Source organism: Atractosteus spatula, chromosome 13 (genome assembly GCF_055471065.1).
Source record: "Atractosteus spatula isolate fAtrSpa1 chromosome 13, fAtrSpa1.hap1, whole genome shotgun sequence".
Taxonomy (NCBI): Eukaryota; Metazoa; Chordata; class Actinopteri; order Semionotiformes; family Lepisosteidae; genus Atractosteus; species Atractosteus spatula.
This window is the reverse complement of record NC_142718.1, coordinates 25,653,459-25,670,803: the sequence shown is the minus strand read 5'-3', so window position 1 is coordinate 25,670,803 and position 17,345 is coordinate 25,653,459. Positions and strand designations below refer to the sequence as shown.

The 17,345-nt window shown below is 35.9% G+C and overlaps 2 protein-coding genes across 4 annotated transcripts in view; one reads left to right on the top strand and one right to left on the bottom strand.

Annotated features, from left to right (window-relative positions):
* osbpl6 (oxysterol binding protein-like 6) overlaps positions 1-7,390 on the top strand; it is a 63,781-nt gene extending 56,391 nt beyond the window's left edge. For both annotated transcript variants that reach the window (XM_088931009.1, XM_088931008.1), the window contains 3 exons: positions 359-485; positions 2,256-2,378; positions 3,074-7,390. In XM_088931009.1, the coding sequence (XP_088787135.1) occupies positions 359-485; positions 2,256-2,378; positions 3,074-3,182 (359 nt within the window). In that variant the 3' untranslated portion in view covers positions 3,183-7,390. The remainder of the gene's footprint in view (positions 1-358; positions 486-2,255; positions 2,379-3,073) is intronic.
* Positions 7,391-7,685: 295 nt separating this feature from the next.
* On the bottom strand, positions 7,686-15,348 carry prkra (protein kinase, interferon-inducible double stranded RNA dependent activator). 2 transcript variants are annotated; one of them, XM_088931167.1, is made up of 8 exons: positions 15,192-15,348; positions 14,570-14,739; positions 14,242-14,335; positions 13,269-13,347; positions 12,491-12,608; positions 12,279-12,373; positions 11,440-11,605; positions 7,686-9,307 (listed from the first exon to the last, which is right to left on the bottom strand). In XM_088931167.1, exons 1-8 carry the CDS (start codon positions 15,236-15,238, stop codon positions 9,150-9,152), a joined length of 927 nt encoding a protein of 308 aa, XP_088787293.1. In that variant the 5' UTR covers positions 15,239-15,348; the 3' UTR covers positions 7,686-9,149. The 2 variants fall into 2 exon arrangements, with proteins under 2 accessions (XP_088787293.1, XP_088787294.1); XM_088931168.1 differs by having other exon boundaries at positions 14,570-14,734; positions 15,192-15,294.
* Positions 15,349-17,345: the final 1,997 nt, after the last annotated feature.

Here is a 17,345-nt window from a genome sequence, read left to right as displayed (position 1 = left end):
CAGTTCATTAAATAGCTTCTTTCTCCTTATTTATATGAAGTATAACATGGAATTGAAGGGAATGATTAAAGTAATACATGCTGTACATTTTGCTGTTAAACTTGAATCTACTCTTATTTTAGAGACCCTCGTCGTGGTGTGTCAACTGTGCCCTTTGTTGTTATGATATTATAATGGTTATGTACTATATGGTTATGTATTATGGGTTTACTTTAAACAAAAATCCAGCTCACTTGTTTTAAATGTTTTTTTTCTTACAAAACATTTCTTCTCTGTTTCTCTCAGAACAAAGCCACACAGTCTGCATAATATTTACATTTATTTTTCCAATACAAATATGAACTTTTTGTTTTGTTAGGTTCCATGCCCACCGACTATGAGTTATACTATGGCTTTACAAGGTTTGCTATTGAACTCAATGAACTGAGCCCTGAGATGAAGGATCTGCTTCCTCCTACAGATGCCAGATTTAGGCCTGATCAGAGGTTTGTTTGTGAATATGAATCTCTTATTTTAAATGAAAACTTCACAGTGGGTGAGCTTTACAGGCAAAATTGTAAAAGCCTATCTACTGTATTCTGATTCATACTAATGGGCTTTTCTTTACTGATCTCAAAAACCAGTCTTGTAAATATTTTATTCTTGTTTGTAAATGTACAGTCAATGCACATTTAAAGGCAAAGGCTTTAGGGAAACGAAAATAAAGGTAGTCCTTGTTTGGAGGCAGATATATTTTAGTTAGGAACAGATAACAGGTTTATTCCATGCTGAAAAAAGAAAGGACACACAGTGTTTCGGCTGTGGAGCCTTCTTCATGAACTATATTTTAGTTAGATTAAACCCTTGTGTTTTTATCCACTGTCTTATCACAACTCTTTAAAAAATGTATAAACAATCAAAGTAAATTCCACAGTTATTACGGCTGCTTGTTTAATATCACAGACCTACCCCTTACATTTTTCATTAAAGACCTCTCTGCTAAGCATTAAAGATATAAATTACTGCCACCTGCTGGACACCCATTTTGAAATTTTAAAGAAGAAATGAAAGCAGAACAAGTATCAAGTGCAGCTGTATGTTGTTATTGTAATACAGCTTTATTGAATATGAACAGTCACTATATTGTTTGTCCTTGTGTAAGGGTTACTAAAACCTATGTATTAACAATAATATTTGTAATACCTAGACTAGCTGTGTTAAATTCAATTCCAGAAGTGTCTTTTGGTTTTTGTTACAGCATGAGCTGTTAACTGAACATCTGTTCATCCATTTTTGCTTCATCCAATTCAGTGTTATAGGGGAGGCATAGCCTATCTTGGCAAGTAATGAGCGCATTACAAGGTGGGGTATACCCTGGATGGAATGCAAGTCCATCGCAGAGCACATACAGACACACTCACACCAGGGCCAATTTTCCAAAAAGCCAATTATCCTACCAGTATGTGTTTTGGACTGTGGGAGGTAAAAGTAGCTCATGTAGGAAACCCATCCCATGCACACAGGGGGGTACATAAAAACTCCACACAGACAGCATCCCAGCTATGGAATTGTACGCAGGGCCTCACAATGTGAGGTAAAAATGCTAACTACTGCACCAACAAACTGCCCACCAACTAAACAATTCAATCTAATTATTGTGGTAAATAATGTTAGTTTGAGTCTTTTACAATTGATAACTCAAAACATTTCATTCACTTCATTGAATGTACAGTCATCTGTAAAACACTTTGGAGCCAAGTGAGAAGTACAATTATGCAGTTAAATAATTGAATTCTCTATGTAACTGAGAACTCAGATGGAGCTGATACTAGAAAACACTAGGTCTCCCAAGAAATGATTTTGACACCCATGACCTAGACTTTGATAAAATACACTAATGAGTTGAATTTGACAACTTCAACACAAAATTTCAATGTTCTCTCTTACTGCATCGGAGACTCTGAATTCAAAAACACTTAACCTAAATGCCTATACTAACAACATAAACTGGTGAACCTACCAAAAATGATGTGTGACCTTATCATTGATCTTAAACAACATTAATTACAATCATACCGTTATACACAAGGGAACATCAAAGGCAAAGATCCTTCTCAGACAGTTAGGGACTTTGGGCCGGGTTCATAACTCCAAAGACAGAGTTCATAATCTTGTAATGGGCTGACAGGCTGACATTGTTGTCTGTGTTGACAGACAGTAGCATGACAGCAAAGCTCAAAATCAGGAGCCACAGACTTCAGTGTCTTTCTAAACAGATACCTGGAGGAAGGAAATGTTGAAGCTGCAGCCACAGAGAAACAAAGGATTGAGGAGCTGCAGAGAACAAGAAGAAGATGGCTTGAAGAAAACAATATCAAGTATCAGCCTAGGTTTTTCAAGTAAGTGAAAATAATGCACACTCACCTCAATCAGGCCCTAGAGAAGTCAGCCTGGAGAAAAGCTGATCAGCTCTGTGATTTCTTGATGGGAATACAGGGTCAGGCTGGTTACCTGCCTGCGTGTCTGTCTGTGCTCAAAATCAACCAACCATGAAGGAGCTAGGAAATCATTCTATACCAGGGTCTGATATTTTGTTTTAAAAAGCGAACTCACAATCTTTGACGAGCTGACACTTTATGGTAAGAAGTAAGCTGCCCAGAAACGTTGTCAAACCTGAAGCCCAGGCTTCGTTCACAGAACCCTGGAAGAGATCCTAATTAAACTACTTGGAATCAAATGAGCTAGGTGGGATTAATGCCTCCTCTTGTTGTAATTTTTTTAATGTTCTTATATGGCGACTACAAAAATTAAATCCCGAGATACAGATTAACAGAAAACGTTTTCCTTGACTTTGAATTTTGTTGATAGGAAAAACACTTATTACATAAAATGAAAAATTGTACTTATCCATAAATGCTGTCCTTTAACATGGTGTTATACTGTAAGTAGTACATTGAGAATAGTGTGAAGCTACATTTTTGCCAAGGTGTTCCACAAAGAATCCCTTTTTGGACAAACACAGCAGAGGATTTTAAACATGTTTAGATTTACCTTTTTGTTTTGTTTTTTCTCTCCGTTCATATGTAACCAACAGGAAAATCATTGATGCCAATCGGAGGGAAAAGTGGGTGTCCAACAACACATACTGGGAACTGAGGAGAGACCCTGGCTTTAGCAAATTGGAAAACCCTGTTCTTTGGTAACATTTGGGTAGCTACGCTCAACATATCATCATTTTTAACAAAGAAGCTTTTTACCTATGCACAAATTTGACCATTTCCGTTTTTCAGTACAGAATCAAGCTGGCTTTTTTTTTGGGGGGAGGGGGTAAAAATATCTTTATTCTGTGACCTTTTGCTTTTGGAGATGGATAACTAGGAGCTGCAACATCAGAAGGAAACTACCATTGCCTGTTTGTGTTCTGCTGGGGCAATGCTTTTCTTACACTACTATAAAGCCTTTTCTATCACAGAGTGCTCTATAATGACTTGCAGAGACCGGTTTGTGAGAATGATAGAAAATGAAGATCTATCAGATGCTGTTATGACTTTAAAGAATGTCTTTGCCTTAAAACGCAGTGATTGCTTTCAACACACTTCTTAAACGTGGCTAATTTTAAACTTCAGAAACAGCCCAGATGATTTTAAAGGTCCAAGATTTAGTTGATTGTCTAAATTGGGCTTAGTTACATATAGTTTACTAGAATGCCAAGCATGTCAATAAGATGTCTTTCATTGGCTTGAGTTAACTTGAGTTAAAAGTGTGCAATGACAATTATGAGCACTATAAAACTTTTATTTATATTTATAAAAAGTCTTAAACCTTTGCATATGTTTTTTTTTTTAAATTTAGGTGATGGGTACACAACAAAGCCAACATGTTAGGGGGATTATTCATCAATGTTTTAGAAATGTGTGAAAGGGACCTTTTAGTTTTCATATAGCTGAATATGTGTCACAGTTATATTCTCTCTGGGGGCAGTGAATTGCTTTGTAAATATTTTATACAGTTTTGAAAAAGCATAATGGATATTGTTTTGGATTATAAATCTAGAATTACTCTGGAAAATATTTTATTATGATTTCAGAAATGTAGGATTATAAAATAATAATAATTAATAAGGTGACTATGTAATGCTACTTAAGGGTAGAGAGAAATCTGTAAAAGCACAGTGCAAAGTCAGTCCTTGTAGTGAAACATGTACTGTGATATTAATGCATGGGCCAAGATTACAAGTAACCATTTGATTTTAGAGTGGTGGGTTTTTAGCAAGTGACGCACTGAATTTGTGATCCAGCTGACAGGAACACATAACCAGTGCTTCCCTTAAAAGGCAATGACAAAAAATTTAATTTTTAAAGATGTAAATACATTCGTATGATTTCATTACCTTTAAATTCTTTTCGGTGATGAGAAATTATTCCTGCCCAGACGTTTTGGCAGGATACAGATTGTCCTTCCCACAGCTCCAGCCTATTTAAAACTTTGGCACAGTTTCCGAGATGGAGCAGTAGCTTGGGCTCACCCTTACTGCTTTTGTCCCCTCTATTTATATCTAGAATAAAATCCCAAATTTGGTGCAGCATATGTCCTTACATTTAACCCCTGATATCTGTTGTTTTCAGTGGATTTCTCCTTTTGCAGGCCAGTGAGTATTTGTTGCTCTTCTTTGCTTTTATTTCTCTTAGTTTCCAAAGGGGATCCTGGTACAATCCATGTGTTTTTTTATGTGAGCAAACCCTGTTTATTCAAAATAAACAGACTGCTCGCTAGTTTATAATTCCATTCAAGGAAGGGAGTTCAACCCCATAGTTAATGGATAGATTTATGAGAACAGTCCTCTTCATGTTACAAATGGATCTTGCAGTAAGCAGAGACACCTACTGACCGAGCAAAAATGTTTAGTTGCTAAATTGGAGGCTAGGTTTTAAAAGTAGTATGATGCACATTATAACTGCAGTAGTGTAAGATAATGGTAGTTGTATGCACTATTATTGTACTTTAAATAATACTGTTAATTTATATAATGCCATTAATGCTTTTGAAGGGAATGCATGAGCAATCCAAAAAATTATTTTCAAGCAAGAAGGCACAGACAGATAATCCTTGAACAATATGTTTGTGTTAAAGCAAGCCAAAGAAATGCATGATTGTATTTTGTGTTTAAAATTACCAAATGAGTAACTTCAAATACCCTGGAGAGTATATTGCTGTAAGTTAATTTACAGTGGAAAAGCGGTACTGTTTATACAGTATTGAAAATATTTTTGGAACAGACACTGCATTTCTGGCAAAACATTTAAGAATATTTAAGTTTTAATATCCCCTTAACATATTTAAACAAGCTGTAGTATGCATCATTTAACTGCTGTGTATTTATAATGAGCTCAGTAAATGAGTTTTTTTAATGCTATTCTGTATTTAGTTTGCATAATTTGAGCTTTTTATCAATTCACGTTGACTTATTCAATAAGCAGAGTACTTGCACCTGAATTCTAATGAATGTGCAACATTAGCATTAAAAGCAGGAAATCAAACAACATCCGTTATCATCAGCAAAATAACTACAAAGAAGAGTCAGCACATTTATTTATCAACACACTTTTGTTTCTATCTGTATAACAATATACAGTACATATAATCTACATTATATTTCTTATACAATAGATTACTCTGATAGTCTGGTAATTTTTTTCCATATTCTTCCATTAATCTGCAATTGGCATAATTTAGCACTAGTTTGATTTTTTTCAATAAAACATCTCCATTACTTTATTATGAATATTATTTAAAATACAGTTGCGGCTTTCTCAGTAACAATTCCACTTGCTGTGCCTTAAAATAAAAAAAAACACCCCACATCCACAAACCTCAACAAATAATTGAAAAGGATTCTATGCGTGGCTCATTGTGTATTTGCACTTCATCAAAAAAGGGGGTTTTCATTTTCTTACCTTACTTAACATTAAGGTTACCTGAACTGTGATGTTCAAAATTGAGGTGTTGTTCTGCAAAGTGAGGAAAATTATCTAAACTATTAGCTGTTCCACATAGTGCTCTGTAGTACAGCCTTTAGTTATAATTGATTTTGACAAATACTGCAATGAACGTGGCTTGTAATGTTGAGCTTTCTGAAGGATTTGATTCCATCTGATCATGAAGATTCACCTGAATGCTTTTTTCCTCCAACTCGTAATGGAATGTTTTAAGAAAGGAGAGTAATGTGCTGTCCCACGTTTTGCATGGGAGCAGTCTCAGATTTGCGTAAAAATAGTAAATGCAAGGAATGTATAGCATGCATATACTGTATTTATCCTTTTACTTCATGGAACATTAATTTATCCTCTAAGGGCCCTCATGACTTCCGTTTTCTTTGTAGAATGTATTTGAGAAGGCTTTGTCCAGTAATTCTTGTTCTCTGCTATGCTTATACAAACCATTACAAAGTGAGTGACTTGTGTATTGGCACACCACCCTAGAATGGAATCATTTCAGCTTCATTGGCTGCTGTATTTCACATCCAAAATGCAAAAGGATTCCTGTGATTTCTCACCTACAAATAAAAAAGAACTTCTTGAAGTACTCTAGCTTCACAAAACAAGGAAATGCTTTGAGCTGGATGCTGTAGTGGATAAACAGAACCGCTTTCCCGTTAGCATAGTCTTAAGACTGTTCTCCTTCAAAGGCACAAAAATTAATTGACAAGCAGGGGGTGTGCGAACCAAAACATCCATGCCTGGATTGGTCAAAAGTTTATAAATGTAAACCAGATGAATTATCAATTTTGCTGTACCTCAGGCTTAAATGATTTTGGAAATTTCCCATATTTTATATGGGACCAAATTTATGCAATGAACTACAATGAGAGGCTTGTGGTCATTCCAGTTCAATCACTAAACTAATAATTGAAGACCTATCATACTTAGAGTCATCATGGTAGTCACCGTTCATCTGTGAAAAGGTAGGTTTTCCATAACGTACACAATATGTACTTTTTCCTTAAATGAATTGCATTGAAGGCTGACTGGTTTAAAGGCAAAACTCCTGTCTTTTTAACTTCAGGGCAAACCCATGTTCTGTTCCAGTAGCACAGAGAAAACATTAAGAGCACTGTGTAATACCTGTTACAATGTTTATTATAAATGCATGTGCAAATGACATTAGCCTGCCAATGAATGTTGCAAATGCCTTATAAAAGGTCATTTTTGGTACTTTGGATTATTCAAGTTTTAAGACTAACATGTACCTCTTTGGTGCTGTTGGGCACTCAGCTTACAGTTACTTAAATCCAATCTCCAATGGATTTTTCTGAAGAAGTGCAATTGTATAATTACATATACATATCTTCTCATGAACACTCTGTACACTGCTGCTAAATAGTGCTTGTTCTAATAAAAAAAAAAGAATACAATGTCTGGAGTCCTTAATCATGGCTGTTTGTTACTCAGAAACCACAGAAAGTTACTGTATTTTTTGTCACATCATTCAACTGTATGTAAAAAATCCTGGACCATATTAAAAAAAGTACAAACATACAAGTTAGCAAAGCACGGTTATGCCTATTCTGTTAACTATTCTTTAAAAATGACCAAGTGGGTAATATTCCACATTGTCCATACATTTTGGGCATAATGCTAGTTTTTGGTGTCTTTGTAAGATGTATGATCAATCATGTATAGGGAAGAATCAACAGACCAGACAGTAGATTAAAATGTCCTGCTTAGTATCTTTTTATTTAAAAATGCTCCAACAGGGTGTAATAAACTAATAGTTAAATGAATAGTTACATACAAGAAAAGAGACCTTAATATTGTCTGATAAACAAAAGCTGTAATCTTACATTTCACACTCTTAACGCCTGTCAAATGAAAATAATCTCAAACACTAAATTCTGCATTCACAGTTAACACATTTTTTTTTTTGTTTTCCAAGGATAGACTGAAAATATCATCCCACTAAAATTATGTCCGTTTCTACAAAGAAACATCAATTTAATTGAACTTTTTAATCCTGTGGTGTGCTGCTTCCTTGGTACACAACAATTAAAGCAGTCTGTGCTGTATATGGCCTTTAGTTATGCACTCTGATATAATCCTTAAGATATTTTACCAGTTTAAATTGGCATTACCTTAAAAAAAGAATAGGAGGCAAGCAGGATCCTTGTTAAACTGTCAAAGAAAATGACTTAAAAAGCATTCATTTTTCAATTTTTAAAGAAATTTCCTCTTGTTCCTCTTGTTTGAGCTTCTGTGATTAAATGCTTTTCAAGTTTCACTGCTGGACTGCTTAACAAAAGGCCAAGATAATCTAACTTTAGGTTACCAGCAGGTGGACTCAAGGCTGTGTCCAAGTTTAAATCCAAACCAGCACCCACCAGATAAAAAGCTAAGATACAAAACAAAACTCTTTTCCATTCTGTGCAAAATGAAGTTAAAATGAGAGTACAAAAACACAACAAGTATCAATGCTGTGCTATTACTTAAATATCAGGCATATGTCAGTTGCATCAGCCAGACCAGGAACCAGCCAACAAAATAAGTTTCAAATCAGCTTGCTACTCAGCTTTGCAAAAGACATGTTTTGTGCTTCTAGCTGGTGGTTTTTTTCATTGCTCTCAGTGGCCGCTTGCAATTCCCAGAATGCATCAGGTTATGGCTTTCCTTTACTAAATCCGTTGGCACCTTTGGTTATATTTGATTGTTAAAAATATGGGAGAGGCTACAAACTGATTCAATAACAAAAAGCAAAGGTACACACTATGGCATTGTTCTCCTTGACACAACATCATGATATGACAGGATAATAGAAGCACCATTTTCTTTTATTTGATGAAAAGGGACAGACATTTGCTAAAAGGCTCCGCTTCCCATTATTCACACTCTTTTTTGTGTGAAATAGTTGTAGTTTAATGGGGGACAGGATTGGCAAACATGTTTAAAGTCCTTGAACTACTCAAAGCAAAGAAATAAATCACTGCAATTAAAATCACTATTGCAAAACACTTAAGGAGCAACTTTCCACTGCTTCTTAAATGGAAGCTGTTTTCTTCATAAAATTGTAAACAATGTCCTTTTAAATGTTTAAATAATCCCCGACTACATTTTCATTTTCAGTATTTTATTTCCAACCCACCTGGAACATTTATTGTGCCTGAATGAAAACGTAATAGCTTAGTTAGTTCCGGCCACAATTTTGACGTACTGCAGTGCACTGTGTGCTGCATCGTTGTGTGCATTGCCACAGGTGATTCCAGTGCCATGACACACAATTGCCGGAGAGGTGGCAAGCTCTGCCAAACACTGGTACTGCCCGTTCACTGTCAGCTCATCTGCAAACGAAAAACATTCACACACTCGTTGAGCTCCTTTGAAAAGACAAAAAAATCCAGTCCGAAATCTCACTAAATCTGAAAATTAAAATGACAGTTGACAATGTACGGCACTATCTCCGCGAATTTAACATGCCCAAAATGTGTTTATTCACAAGTTGGTCTGGCTGATGGGGTCTTGGATGGAAGAAGATCAGCGCTGGTTCAAACCACTAAGAGCAACTTGCAAATGAACTGCGCAACAGACTAGGATTGCAAGACGAACCCAGCTAGTAAGTGAGCCTCTCCCTGCCCCCTGCCAGAGTACCCATTAACCAGCATCCTCATTTCACAGTGGTCTTGTTTTTGGATTGTAACAAACACTCCATATTGCTGGTGTGGGAAATGACAGGCTGAAGATGATTTGACATGCTCACAGTTTTACTGTCGCTTTCAGTCTGGAGGCAGAGAGAGAAAGTGCAGGCATCCGCTGGAGGCAGAGAAGGAAGGATTCATGTTGTTTATTTTAGCAGATGACTAGAAGTGTGTGATTACTATTGTTTGTTTTAGTTTATCAGTGTTATTTTAATTATCTTAAAGCCAACACAATGCTTAAATGATCACGTAAAGGAGGGTTTGCTGAAGGATCCATACAGTGCCTTGAAAATGTTTTCACTTTTACCAACTGTCATAGCATTGCAAACGAGGTTTTCAATTTTCTTTTTATTTTAACAACTGATGAACAAACCGAACACACTGCTATAAGTGAAGGTGGTTGAATTACAACAAAACATGCAAAGATATACAATGTGAAATGTACTAAAATATGTATTAAGCCCTCTAAGTCACTACTTGGTGGAAGCACATATGACTGCAGTTGCTGCAGTTGTTTTTTTGGTAGGTCTCTACCATCTTATTAGTGGGATGGTGTGTAGTTTGACCAAATTGCCCTAGTTCTAACAGGTTCATTAGGGATTGCTGATGAGATCTTCAAGTCTTGCCTTACATTTTCACTGTTTTTAATCCAAGATTTTGACTAGATGCCTCAAAGCCTTTCACTCTGTTCTTGCCAAACCACTCCAGTGTGGCTTTCGGTGTGTGTTTTGTCCCTTTGTCCTGGGTCATGATGTTAAAATGTAAGTTTCTGAAGCAGTTTTAGATTCTTGGGTGACTCAAACGGGTTCTAATCTGGGATTCAAGCTTCCCCGGCTCTGCTCATGACAGTGTAGCATCCTTATAACATGATGCTGCCACCACCGCCACACTTGACCAAAAAGTTTTGATTCTAGTCTCGTTTGACAACAAAACCTCCTGCCACAAGTCTGCACTATAGTTTACATGCTTTGTCACAAACCTCATACAAGGGTCTCATACGAGTCTTTTTCGGTCCTGGCTTCCTCCCTGGCATTTGTACATAAAGCTCAGCTTGCTTACTGACTCCCATCTCAGACACAGAACTTTGCAAATCTTTCCGAGTCACTCTCGGCCTCACAGTGGTACAGTAGCTTTATTAATTAGTTTCCTTCATGCCCGAGTGCTCAGTTTAAAGGGCAGCCAGATCTGGATAGTTTCCGGATGGTATGACACACATTCCCCTTATTAATGGTGGACTTTATCGCACTGAACAGGATATTCAGTGACTTAAAAATGTATCCTTAATTTATGTCTAAATCTCCTGGTCATCTTGGTTGGTGTGTCCTAGCACTATGCAAATTGTGGCTTGAAATTGAATAATTAAGGGAACTTCAAGAGAGAGGTGTGTTTACTCTAACGTCAAGTTTAAAACACTCAGTAAACAGAGACCAAAACCCTAATGTTGTGACTTTTTAAGCTAATCCCTTTCACACAAATTGATTTAATAGCTGCTGTAGGAAAAGTGTGGATCAAGACAATTAAGAATCTTCTACATATCTTCAAAAATTATTTAAATACTCTCAGCATATTTTAGCTTTATCTGTTTGTATTGGACTGCGTCATTTCTAAATACATGGCAAAAAGTCCTTTTGAAAGTGTCATGTTTGCAATGAAAATCCCAACAAAATATGGACATATTGGTGGGTGAACTCTTTTATCAAGTACACGGTTTGAAATTCAAACACAAAAACCTGTACAAGGTAAAAATGATCTGCTGACATTAGCAAAGATGAACTCACCAATATTAAGGTATGTGATCTCAAAACCTTGCTCTTCACACAAATCTGCCATCATCTGCACATAGTCTGTGTTGGGAATGCTCAGGGGATTTCTTTTCAACATAGTGATTTTTTCTGCAGACGAATTCCGCAGAGACTCCAACCTGAAACCTGTTGTCTTAGGCATCTGTAATGAAGAAAATGTATGAAAATTCTGGTGTTTCAACACTGCCATCCCGGAAAACAGGAGTTTTTGAGGGAGTTAGGACAACCCTACACCTGATTAAATTAGAATACACCTTTCTTTCATTTTGCATCCCTCTGTTCTCAGTATCACTGCATTTGACAGCAGCACCATTTCCAGTCTTCCTTGTCAGAGTAAACTTAATACACTTATATAAACCAATAAGCTTGTCTGCATGACCAGGCTTTTGTCCCCTTTCTGTAGCTTAAACTGCATACACAGGAAACCATGCAAAATCACTGGATGAGACCAAAGTTACTGAAATAACGTAATGCAAAGTTAAAAATGGAAAATAACATAATTGAACAGATATCTTTCATACAACTAAACAGATGCAAGTCTGAAACTGTTGGACTTCAAAAAACATTCTAATATTGAACAATACAATTGGAATACCAAGAAAAGCTGTGACTTACACAAAATGAACAATATTCACAATCATATTACAAAATGATACCACTGTGGCAGTTTTGCAGACTCAAAGAGTGCACATGTACAGGGAATAAAAATCATACAGCAAGATGTAAATCATACAGCAAGGATTCACTAACAAGTGTTATACCTTTCTAAATTTTGGAAAGTGACAGCAAAGAAATTTGAATGTCAGTTCACATACCATGGAGATGACACAACTCTCTGACAAACTCTGAAGTTTTGCAAGCATCTTTTCAGCTGCAATCCTTTTAGCTACCTTTTTCGAGCTTCCAGTCCCTGTAGAAAATCAAGAGTTACCATCATTTATAGAAAAACAAACTGAGTTTTGAGTTGAGAGAATCTCACAGAGAAATTCCTGCAAGAGTGGGAAATGGTTTAAAAACAAACACATACCCATTTCTGTAAATGCCTCTACTTTGCAAGTCACTGTGAACTCTTTCTTGTGAGGGGGGCCAGCTTCCACAGAAACAGAGTATTCTGGGAGTCTCCACCCTTTATGCACGGACATTTCCTGTTGAGGAATTGTAAATAATTCTTAGGCTGTGGAAAGTGGCTGAAAATAACATTGTTAATAATACAGTCCAGTACAATCAAAGTCTAATGCATAATCAGAAAATACCTTGCTCAGATCTAGCAAACAATAGCTTGCAACTGTAATTCTGAACTACAAATAAGGTAAAATATCTCACTAAAGATCAAAAATGCAAATATCAATTAACAATCTAGTTGTTAGTGAATGACTTACACAGGAGTACCCAAAACATATAAGCAGGGGTGACTAAAGTGACTCTGATCACAATTATACTAAGTAAAAAGTGTCTTGACTAATTGCATGTGAACACGAATTTGGAGTAGTAGTTAGGTTTTGAACTCCTAATCTGACAGTCATGTATTCAGCACCCAGTTGGGGAACACTGTTGCTGTATCTTTGAGTAAAGTACTTTACCCAGACTGTTCAATAAATGGGTGCAGATAATTGTAATTCAAACAAAAATACCCAATTGGAATCTCTATAAGTCGCTTTATGGACTCTATAAGTCGATACAAGATTACAAAAATAATGGGACACATGCACTTGTACAAAATTACATCACATTTAAAACACAACCTGCAACACTCACAGCTTTTCTTTCCCTCAGATAAAAACTGCAGTACTGCAGAAATGTAGTACCTGTAAGACTCCTATAGAATTTGTTTGATTTTGAGGGTGTTTGGCTATGATACAATCTTCAGTCCTTGGCAAAGAATGGCTGTGCACAAATTTGAAAAGCACAAAGAAATTAAATTGCATTGTATACAGATATATTTAGTTTTATATCTGAGCTTATAAGTTTCCCTCAAAGGTAGTAGTTTCACAAAATTATACATACAAAAACATAATACTTGAATTATTTTATTGTACAACATACAGGACCTCAGCAAAAGGATTCATGGTGGTTCAAACTGCTAAACAAGGTTAGAAAGTATTCTAAAGCTCCCTTACATGCACAGTTGTGCATCACTTTTACTCATATGTTAAAGTAAATTAACAAATGTTAATTAACAAAAACAGAGCATGCAAGGGCTATGAGAGTTAGCCATCTCATTTGGAGGACAGTTTGAGTTGGGGTTATTGCATGAGCCTCAACCACAAACTGCTCAAGTATGTGGCCAGTGTTGTGGGCTTGAGCAGTTTAGGGTATCGTCAGACTGCAACACAACAATAACCCCTGTATCTTTCTGGAGGCCTCTGAGCCTGCAGGTTAGTCAGAAAGTGCCACATCGCTCTTCTACACTAACTTAGCTGTGGGCCTCACAGTGAGAAAGACGACAGATCTGGATGACACAGCATAAGCTGTGCACTGTGCTTGACAGGGCAGAGTAAGTAGTCCTCATCCTTCCCAGTGCTGGTCGAAGCCAAGTTGATTCAAAATAATCATAACAACTAAATAATAAAATTGATTTAGTAACATATTGCTCTGCTTACTTGCTCAAAAAGGTTTAACTTAAATTAATCAAACCTATAACCTGTCAGCACTGTTAAATCAAAATGGAGCATAAGGCTTTTTCATAATTTCATTAATATTGTTATTCATATGGGTTTTACTTAACAACAACATGTATTACCTTTTCCCCAGCAGCTGACACAGTATAAGAAAACTCACCCAACACCATCAGGGTCTTCTTTGAATTCTTTTAAAATGTTCAGAGCTGCTTCAGCAGCGGTATGTTTTGCGGCCTTCTTACTGTTTCCTTGACCTGTGGATTGTAGGGGAAACAAGTTGCACTGAATGCAAACACATTGTAGATTGCCTCAAATGCATTGTAAATAATTATGCTGAAAGCTATTTTAAAGATCAAAGCTTGTACACAAACAATATTTTAATTTTAAAAAACGATAGGCCAGTAGAAGCCTTCCAGATGTTGATGGCATCATTGATAGTAATATGTAGTGAGACGTGTTTGGAAAAATAATTTTTCAAAGAGACAAACCTGTGCAGGTAATACTTCCCACTGTTACACTGAAAATGAAAGTTGGGAGGTGGGCGTGTCCCTCCGCCTTTTCCATAGCATACACAGGCATTTTACCCGTCTTTGTGCCATATTCATGAAGAATCTGAATTGGAGTTTTTCCTGGACAGCCAGTGACCATTTGTTCTACACTAAAACATACACGAAACAAACAGCAAACAGACTTTTTTAACGTGCGTCTGTAAAAGAAATGCTGTGAAAATATGCTAAACACAATGACCAGACGTCTATACTAATTTCTGTTATTTTGTTTTAATATATACAGTCTGTATAGTTTAGCACAGAAATACCAGATGTCACCACTACACATGCACAAGTCTGGAGAATAAATGCTTAACAAAACAGAGAAGAAATCAGTAGCTACTGTATCACGCCTTCTGAAGGTTCACGAGTCTGTTTCTGCCATAAGAGAACATCTTAGTTTGAACTTACTTCTTATTTAAAACTGAACATGTTTAGTTTACTACAGTCATGTACAGGTCATGTACTCATGTTTTTAAAACAGGCACCAGTATCTTTTATTTAACCACAAATTGTTGCCGTTATTCACCGTGCCACTCGAAACCTGAATAAAAACACTGACCTTTCAACAGAGCTCCTTTTCGCGGCAGGAAACCTCTCGTGTGACATGTCGCAATTGTTGCTTTGAAGGGTTGAAGTCGCGCTAAAAAGGCGCTCTGCTTATATTTCGGTCAATGGGTTAGCTGGCTGTCTGTCACTAAGGTCACTACTGCTGTTTCTGTTCCGCAAATAGTTTCCGGGTTAAGTTTTAGGTATTTTCCGGGAAAACAAAAAGGAGAAGCATGCGTAATTTTTCATCCATCTTTTTTAAATAACAAAGAATATAAATGTTTGTATAAACGTACATAGCGGTTGCGAAAAAAGGCACTTGTTGACAAGTCATCGTAAAACGTATGTTTGTATCATAAATAAGTCAAAGATGTTGGAACACCTGTACACTCATTTTTTGTTCCTAGAATAATCTCTTAAATGTTTACTGAACATTCACTGAAAACCCAAAGATTCCAGTTTCATCCACGCAGAAAGTTTGGTAAACTGTGCCTTGGTGATGTGGTTTTTGTAGGTGAATTCCCATCACCCTTCCCTGGCCTAAGAAGGAGATCCCCTTTGTATGAAAGTGAGTTTCCTTTTGTGGGGAACTCGATTTTATCCCCGAGATTAAAGTTTTCATCTTCGGACACAAACAGGTCCGTTATTAACCATATGAATAAATGTAGATCATTTCAAAAAGTGTAATCTTTCAACGGATTTAAAACACTAAAGTCTATGTTTATGCATAAAGATAAAGTGGAGAAAAAAAGGTCGAAACCAATAAACAGAACCAAGATGCCCCTTTATTTAAATCCCAATCTCAAACCATAAATACAAATCAAGGAACCCATTACACGAAATTGTAAGGGCACTGACATATAGAAAAAGATACATTTTTAAATGGAGTGATCATTATGTGTGCTTTATAAGAAACTGGAAATATTTTATACTATACAACTGGAATACTGTATTAAGACTAGAACACCAGAACAGGTTTAGATTTACATTTTAAAACTCATTTTAGACATTTCAAAATGCACTGTCCAATTTTCTGGGTAAAACCAGTGATTTCCAAAACAAGTCTTGGTATGAAAAAATTGCCAATTTTGGCAAAAATTGTACATCAGAAAACAGATGAAGAAAATAAAGAATTGTATACATGTTCATTAATTCTTATTTCAGTTTAATCTACTTTTCATGATCATGGTAATGTGACATTATTTTCTCATACAGGTTATTTTCTCGCAGGTTCAAAGAGAAAAAACAATGGGGTAAATCAAAATTCAACAAAATACATTTGTTAAAGAAACCAGGATATTTGCTACTGTGAGTATTTTAATAAAGACATTGAGAAATTAGTCAAACCCTGACAAAAGGTTAATGAAAGAGATAATAAATAAAGCTGTAATAAAACCATTTTAAAAAGCAAATACAAATTACCTGTAACCCACAGCTATCTACGACTTAATAAGAGGTTTTGTGTTGCTCTGTAATTCTACATTACTTTTAATTTCCCAACTGCTGTACAAAGTTGAATTTATTTTAACCCACGCTAATCTATTCACCCAATGTGGGTGACTAGTATTTAATACACCTAAAATATAAATATATGTACTGGAATAAACGTTTTTTGTGTGCAGTTGCACAGACTTGTAGGTACTTAGCAATGAATATAGATAAAAGTTGTATCGTTTGGGTTAAACATTCACACCCCGATGAGCACTTGTCTTAGTTTACTATTTTGTTATTTTAATGCTATCCTAAGAACGTACAAGCATAATTTTTTTCCCCATTGTTGTTACGACTTTAATCATACAGTTTTATTTACATTTTGCATGTGTAAGTATATGTGTGCGCATGTATATAAAAACAACATATCTGAGAAGGCAACTGCTATGTCAGTAATAAAAGAAATATTGCACTTAAAAATATTTACTGCTTTGTTACTGTAAATTAAGAGTGCAATTGATCAATGCCAGGATATTCATTTGACCTTTGGTCTGAATAAGATTAAAACCAGACCTACTCCAATAGTGTTTTATGTATTTTTCAAAGTATTTTTCCAGCAGTTTAGGGTCTATACTGAAGCATTTTAGAAACACAACACATTATATCTCAGTGTTTATTTTGCAGTGTTAACTGGTTCACCTGTTTGCATCATACTGCAAGAGATTTGATGAGCAAA

Bases quoted from the DNA above. Each gene is read 5' to 3' on its own strand.
- prkra (XM_088931167.1), bottom strand. From the start codon at position 15,238: ATGTCACACGAGAGGTTTCCTGCCGCGAAAAGGAGCTCTGTTGAAAG. The intron at 11,606-12,278 runs GTATGTGAACTG...TCTTCATTACAG, and splicing joins AGAGTTGTGTCATCTCCATG to ATGCCTAAGACAACAGGTTT. The intron at 9,308-11,439 runs GTGAGTTCATCT...TTTCGTTTGCAG, and splicing joins GATCACATACCTTAATATTG to ATGAGCTGACAGTGAACGGG.